Genomic DNA, 7,959 nt, shown 5'->3' with positions numbered 1-7,959 from the left:
TTTTAAATCTTGTATTTTAAACTTTTGCATGGCTAGTTTTACTTCTAGTTTATATTGTAGTTTTACACTTTTAAGGTATATCTTATGATGTATTTTATGGTTTTAATTGTTGTGAACAGAGTGGGCAGTATAGAAATGTAATAAACAAACAAGGACCGTACAAACTATATGTGATAGTATCTCTGCCAGGTCCCAGATGTAAACATCATAGGTGACCTGGTGGCTAGTCAGGCTTCAACTCTGCATTAACCTAGGGTAAAGTCATAATGCAAGCCAAGTCCCAAATACTCAGTCTTTGAGGGTCCTCTTAATATCAGGGAGAACATTAGAATTACGTATCATAAGTGACTGTCCTTAGCCGAAGTTTTTCTTCCAACGAAATATCTGAAATAGTATATTAAGGGAATTAGAATGGATACAGCAATCAGAGGGAACATTCTAAGTCAGATTAAGGTGATTAAATAAAAACCTACTGGACAGACGCAATCTGATCCTACTTTGAGTTAGCTCAACTAGTTTGCATGGGCATATCTTGTTCCTAGATTATATGAACACATTATCCAAAGAACATGTCTCATAGAAGTTTGTTTGATGATAATAATCTTGCTGTTACATGGCAAATTGAAAGGAGTCTGACCTTAATCCCAGGGACATTAACTTCAATTGAACAATCACTGCATTGTTCAGTTAACATATTCTGTTTTCCCATCCAAAATTTGACATTTCTCCCGAAAGCTTCTCACTACACTTAAGCACTAATAGAAAACCATCATGTATATTTCTCCATTTCTGTTAGTGGACAAATGGGAGATACAATAGCTTATTGGAGGTGTGAGGAGCACACACGTTTTATGTAGACAGTCCCAAGGTCAGTCCACAGTACCTCCAGTTAAAAAGGAGATCTATTGGTGGGACTGGGAAAGATGTTTGACTGAAGGCTATCAACAAAGTGGACAAAACTAAGCACAAGGCTGCTTCATATATTCAGTACTGCTTGTGTGTTGAAATAAACCAGAGGCTGAGCTCACTACAATCTAAAGAAAATGAGCAAAAAAGGAAAATAAACCAAGCTCTTACAATATTGAACTTCAGTACACACTGAAGATATAATCAAATGCCAGGGCTGTCTGTCTCTTCTCTTTGCTGGCCCAATTCTTCTTCTACACAGCCCCATTCCAGCCTCTCTGAAACAAAGCTTACTATGGTGCTATGCAGCATACTTGATTCTATTCCAAGAACTTGGCAACACCCACCCCATCCCAACTTAAAGGCATCACAATGATGACTCAAGACTCATTTATCTCAATGGGGCCTGCATAACACCAGAATTTAATTGTATATACACACATACTACAAAATTGACTCTAAGTTTAGTTATGTGTAAAAACAATGCGGGACAAGATGCCAAATTAATTGGCAGGCTTTGGAAAACTGTAGTTTTCCATCTTGCTCCATGTTTGTTTATTACTCTTTAAATTGGCTCCAGAAACACCCAATGTTCAGCCACACTAGGTCTATCTAGCTGTGTTATGCTGCCTGTATCCTGAATGCTGTTCTCATGTTTAAGTATTTACAGAAATACACCAACACTAATTTATTTAGTCTCAGGCATTACAAATTAACTTTTTTTTCTTATTTGGGATCACAAAGGAGAAGATTATTCTGTTTCTAAGAATACTACTTATTTAAAATCTATTCAAATTACATTTTACAGTATCTAACTTATGAAAACATCTATCAGACATAAAATGTAAGAAGTCATGAAGTCTATTTGTAGGACTGGTTTTCTTAAAGCATCTATTTTCCTCAGGCTGCTTTTTGAGTTCTCCATTCCTAACACAAGATCAAAATGCTAATTTATTGATCAACTAGAAATACACCTCAAATCCATTAATTACATATGAATGAGTTCCGCTCTACCCAAGTTCTCTAGATTTTATATACCGTGCCTATTAATGGCACTAAAATAACTTCACTTTCAATGGAATGGTGTAAAACCAATTGGTCCCAGTATGCAGAGGGAATGCGTACAGGAAGAGCCAGATGATGATCTTTCTTCAAATAAAACAACCCTAATAAAGCAGTGTGCTTTGTCTAGCCTTGTATATAAGCCCACGAAAGTTGCTAGCCTGCTGTGGGATGGCAGAGAATGAAGAGCTCCAGTCTTTCCTGCTGCAAAAGTTGGGCTTCTCTCCTCTGGTAGCTCACTTGGTTTCTATGCTGGGCACAAGGGAGGGACAGAGCACTCCATCCTTCCTCCACCAATTCCATGCATGCAATTTCTTATCACCTAGGGCCACCAGGCGCTTTAATATAAGGCTGGCTTTGCCATAATTTTCAGTAGCACCACACTATTTTGATGCATCAATATAGCAGAATGTTTTACATGACCTATGTCACACATTGACTGTTTCGCATCATTAGCATTACAATGCTATGTTGTTTTAACCATTAAAAGAAGTCCACAACAGCAGTTGAATTTTGAAGAATTTTAATACAAACTTAATATAAACTATTTCAGTCCCTCTCTTTAACATAAGACACTGACTCAAAATACTTTTATACCTTTTTCAAGTATTGCACAATGTAGGTACAAAATTAATATTTACGATTACATTTTCTTCCATAATATATAGCAAAAAATCTTTAAACTTTTTAACAGAAAATACAATTTGTGTTTCTTTCTTGGAAAAGTATTCCATACAATTTGAATTCCACCACTTAAGGAATATTTTGTACACTTTTTAGAACTGATGTTTTTTAAGATGGATTTTATAATTTCAGTAAAAAAAATACAACATGAAGCTGCTGCAGTTGTCACAGATCACTGTAGTAAAAAGATAAAAATGCAATACCATGTTGTAGAAACAATATATACTCTGATATTTTACAAACTTCGTACTAAATTAAATTATACAATTAGAAAAGACCAATAAACCCACTTATTAGTGCCAATTTTTTATATATAAAAAAATCAGCCATGTCCTTGCTATATCTTAAATACTGTAAGAGGCCATATCTTGAGTATATTTAATGTACAGTCAGTAAAAAATAACTTTGTGCTTGGTTGGCAAATGAAAAAAAAATGCATGTTGTCCTTATCTAACCAAGCTTGAACGTATTCATACTACAAGCTTTTTTAAAAAACTCAAGGGGTGAAAAAGATACACCCTTGGGTACGTGCATTTCAACTTGTACAATATGATTTGTATCTTTTTTTTTTTAGTTAGCCATAACAGGCTGGAATTGCTGGTTAGAGTACTGCATGCTATTTAAGCTGAAATTCAAGCCATCCACAAAAGATTTTTCATTCAGACCTCCATAGGCTGCAAACATATCAAAGGCATTGCTGTACTGGAGAGGACTAAGGTTAAGGGGACTGTCGCTGGGGAACAGGTTGTTTGTACTGCCTTGGCCCTGGACATTAGGGAAGATGAACTCCTTTGCATTAGGAGAAAGGGCAGATGTTTTCTGTTGCTGTTGTGGTGGTTGCTGCTGTTGCGGAACCTGCTGGCTGCCTAGGCCAAGACCATAGAGAGAGTGCATGGAGGAGGAAAGAGCTTTCTGTTTCAACAGATCGTTGACGTTCAAGCCAAGATTAGTGGGAGAAGTGCGGGCAACCTTGTTGGCACGGCTGCTGTTCTTCATTTTGGTTGAGCCAAACTTGGTGGCAGCAAATGTGGCAGTGGTGAAAGTTAAAGGTTGAGTGGAACGGGGCATGAAGGTTGGGCTCACAGTAGCAGAGTGACCAAAGGGAGGTGAAGGAGAACTTGAGACAGAAGATGCTGGGTCACTAATTGGCATGAACACCTGGGCCTCTGGGTTAAAGCTATTCTTGATTTCCTTATCCAATTCACATCCATTTTCATTGGAATCATCCACATAAAGCACTTTCACTGGTCCCTTTTCACCAATTTGGTATGAAACTTCAAATGGGTCAATCCAGACACTAAGATCCTGAGGCAGATTGCCACGAACATCATCAATGTCCAAACCACTCTCTTTGGATGCTTGTTCAATAACTGGGTCCACTTTCTCTCCTACATGTATACATCTAAACCCTGATCCTTTGTATGGCTTTTCTGGATACCAATGCCCTTCATACTTCTTCTTAAGTAGTCTTTCAAGCTCTTCGCCAAAAATGTTCACACGTCGTCTGGGAAGCTTATTGTACAAATATGAAATAATAAAATTGAGTGCTACTTGTATTTCAAGCTGCATAGCTGCTACGGCACAGAATTACAAAGTCTCCGTTTCAAACCACAAAGAATGGAAAAATGTTCAAAATACCACAGGAAAGCAAAATTTTGTTCAAAGTGCTGATTCTAGTAGATTATTATTCTTCACCTTGAGTAGTGTTGTTCCTTTAAGAAAAACAAAAGCAAAGAACCAAATAAGGAAAGTGCAAGAGCAAGTTGACTAGGCCTATTATTTTAGCCTCGCGCTTTACCTAAAATAGGTTCCATTTCTCAGCTGCAGACATCTGCAAAACACTTGCATTGTACATGCCACTTAAAAGCTGACCACATTAAATATACCAGCCACAAATGCAACACCACTATGGATTAAAATGCAACAATAAGATGTTTACAAGTACAACACAGGTCATTTCAAAATCTGAATTTACAACCCAGCAGCTTAAGGAACACTAAAAAGAGTAAGCATGTCTTTACTAAGCAGCAGGGACCTATCAAAGGTTCAGCAACCAACCCCTATTTTTGGTGATTTATAGAACCTAGCTCTAATATTTAGCATCATTTTCAAATAACTTAGACTAAAAAGTATTTCCTCATTTTGAAGGGTGTAAAACTGTTGCACTATTTGAAGTGTAATATATTGTTTTCAGCACTGGTAGAATTTCAAAACTGTTTCAGTTTAAAAAGAAATGTAGCAAATAAAAGCAATTCCTAGCTTTTGACATAAAATTGGCAGCTTCAAAAACATACATATGTCAGATTCCAGAATGATGATAATTTTATTAACATGTGCATACATAATACACAAGCTCATTAACAGAAATCAAAGGATCCATCCTAATGCTATAGCTTTTTATTATTACCAGTTGAAGATCCTTAGAAATAATATATTAAATTCAGTAACATACTGGGGAATTTGAAAATGCAATCTTTAAATAGATATTTTTGCCTCATTTATAATGGAGTTGAGGCAAGTGATCTATAGAGTGAATATAAAGTCTAAATATAAATCAATAATATAAAATAACATCTTACTGAAAAAGTGCACTGCCAGGATTAAAAGCCTCTAAAGACAAGCTTCCATCTTAAATAAATTATTTCACAAATTAACCAAAAGTTATATTACCTCCCCTGTTGACGTTTTGTTTTTTAACTGCACTGCATTACAACAATAGTTCTGAAATTTAGTAAGTTTATAAACTGGAGAGCAAAGGTACATTCAAAATGAGTGCATTCTATTTCCATGTCCTAAATGGTTGGCTTTCAGAGGTTAACCCAGCTTCTAAAGCCATTTCCCTTTCCTTCAGCCCTCTTTATACGATAACAGAATCACCAGCTGTATGATAAGGCGACCTTTAAACGATCGCTAGATCAGCACTGGGTGGGGATAAGGAAAGATCAAGGGCAAACAGAAGATATTTACATATGGAACACATAAAGGTACATAAAATCTGATTTGGGGAGCTATATGGAACATTTAAAATTATTTATTAATCCATCTGTTTAGCCTTCCCTGCACTGTAGGAAAGCCATTATTACCCTTTCGAGGAGGACAGAAATTAAATTACTGTCATTCTCTCCTTCCCTGGCACAAGCAGCTGATTAAACACAACAGCCTGGAACATTTCAAATGTTTTCTATCTTTAACAAGGCCTTTTAAATATTAGTTAAACCTGTTAATTGCATTAATCATTGCAGCGGTGAGGGGGGTGAGGGAAAAAGGAGGAACCTTAAGCAGAGTATATGGTGTTACATAACCAGGCAGTTGAGTCTCATTAGATTTCTGCTCACAGCTCTTGGAGCTCCAGCAGCAGGAAAAGTGCTTTCTATGAAGTGGAAGATGATTGGCCAAGTCCTCTCTCTCCTGGTCAAGCTAAGCCAAGCCAGGCCCAGTTCTCCACTGTCTCATTCCCAGTGGCCTTCCCCCTCAGTCTCCTTTTGCTGTGGATATGGCTTGCAGCATGAGGGGTAGCACATAGCATAAATTATTTCAGGTTGAAAACTCACGTGTCAGCAAAGATATTGGTGAGGCTGCCTTATAAACCCCTTCAACACACACACACACTCCTTCATATTGTATGGATCTTTATAACTTCTCCTCAGTCCCCCTGGCCTAAGGCTCCCCTTCCCTAAATTATAGCTAATGCACTTCTTTCAGCAACATATATCCTCCCTCACCTCACCAAGTTCAACTACCACGACCACAGATACAAACGTAGCTTTTATCCTCATACTAATTATGACCATCTTAAAAACCCCTGCCACTACCCCGGGCCCCCTCCCCCACACCTCCCCTCTGTGGGACTGTGCCAACCCCCCCCCATCTCTCCAACTGCCCTCGCTCCTTTGACAGACTGCGTCTCTCCCCCACCCCACCTAGGGGGCTGTCCCAACAGTTCAGCCTCCTCCCCCTCCCACAGTCAGAGGAGGGGCTGGGCCAAGACAGCCGAAGCAGCCTCCCTCTCCAGCCGCGACTCCCCCTTCGCGGCGGGGAGCGAGCTGTGTCAGCCAAGCCCCACCGCCTTCCCCCTAGAATCCCCCTTGCTGCGCGAGGCAGTCTTGTGGCAACAACATTCGCCAAGCCCCCTTCCCCCGCCGCCAGCCACCGTCTCAGAGGGGGCTGCGCTGCCAGCGCCTCTCCTCACTCACTCGTCCGCCTACTTCTGCAAGGTTGTGTCAACACCCTCAGCCAGTGCTGCCCTGTCAGCCTTTCTGCCAACACCCTATTTGCCTCTGTGCTAACAAGCGAGCCTCCCTCGGTCGGCCAGTCCAGTCCTCCCTACCCCGCGACCGACGGACACACATACGCACACACGCTGCCTCCGTGGGGCGGCGCCAACCCCCACCCCACCGGCTCCTCTACCCTCCCTACGCCCAGGCGGGCTGCGCCAACTCTTCAGCCGCTTCTCCTTCGGTGGGGCTGCCACGAAGGCCACCCCGCACTCCCCAAACACCACCTTACGCACTGCCGACTCCACTCTGTGGGGCTGTGCGAGGGTGAGGCAACCCACGATCCCCCCCCCACACACACAGGCCGCTGCTTCCCTCCCCCAGCCCAAACCCCCCGGCCTATGCCAAGTCACCTCTACTACTCCCCGCACCCTCGATCTCCCTCAGCACCGGATCTGACAGAAGCCGGGTGACTCCACCACCTCTCCCCAAACACACACACACGCAGATACTCACCCGGGGTGAGTGGGGAAGGTGACGTGAATAGTGCAAATAATCCCGGTGAGAGTCCCGGGGGGGGGTGTTGAAGGAAAGAAAGGGGGCTCAGTATCGAAGCCCCATACCCCAGAAAGGGCGCTAGGAGAGGAAAAGGGAGGGTTGCGCTTCTCGTACCCCGGGACGAGAGAGACAACACGCTCCGCCTCAGCAACTGCTAGACGCCTTCTTGTAGCGCCCGAGTGCCCGCCGCGCCCCTATATATGCCCTCCCTTGCCCCGCCCCTTCCATCCCATGTGGTTACGCCCACCCGCTCTCCGCCCACAACGCAGTCTGGCCCCACCCATTAACCTGCCAATCGGCCGTCCCCCACCCCGCACGCTGCTTCCGATTGGGCTTTTTCACTTGCCAATAAGTCCGCCGTACCCGCCCCTTCTGTTCCCCCAGCCCTATCCTATCCCCGCCCCTCCTACCCCGTACTCTTCTTTCTTTTCTTCAACCTCCTGCCAGCGGGAGGGTTTATATTATTGCACCTTCTGTCGTCCAGTGGACCCACGAACGATAAACCCCCCAACATGAAGAGCGTCCCCTACCCGGA

General features: G+C 42.3%; 1 protein-coding gene across 1 annotated transcript; it reads right to left on the bottom strand.

Annotated features, from left to right (window-relative positions):
* Window positions 1-3,185: 3,185 nt before the first annotated feature.
* TOB1 (transducer of ERBB2, 1) lies at window positions 3,186-7,597 on the bottom strand. Its single transcript, XM_084837930.1, has 2 exons — window positions 7,383-7,597; window positions 3,186-4,364 (listed from the first exon to the last, which is right to left on the bottom strand). The coding sequence occupies exon 2, from the start codon at window positions 4,219-4,221 to the stop codon at window positions 3,223-3,225; it is 999 nt and encodes a 332-aa protein (XP_084694056.1). The 5' UTR covers window positions 4,222-4,364; window positions 7,383-7,597; the 3' UTR covers window positions 3,186-3,222.
* Between the last annotated feature and the right edge of the window lie 362 nt (window positions 7,598-7,959).

This window comes from Heloderma suspectum, chromosome 2, assembly GCF_057233095.1.
Source record: "Heloderma suspectum isolate Gila_16-S chromosome 2, 16-S_ref, whole genome shotgun sequence".
In the NCBI taxonomy this organism is placed as follows: domain Eukaryota; kingdom Metazoa; phylum Chordata; class Lepidosauria; order Squamata; family Helodermatidae; genus Heloderma; species Heloderma suspectum.
Note: the sequence above shows the minus strand (reverse complement) of the source record. Positions and strands in the feature narration are given on the sequence as shown.

Excerpts from the sequence above, each read along its gene's own strand:
- TOB1 (XM_084837930.1), bottom strand. The coding sequence starts at position 4,221 with ATGCAGCTTGAAATACAAGTAGCACTCAATTTTATTATTTCATATTTG.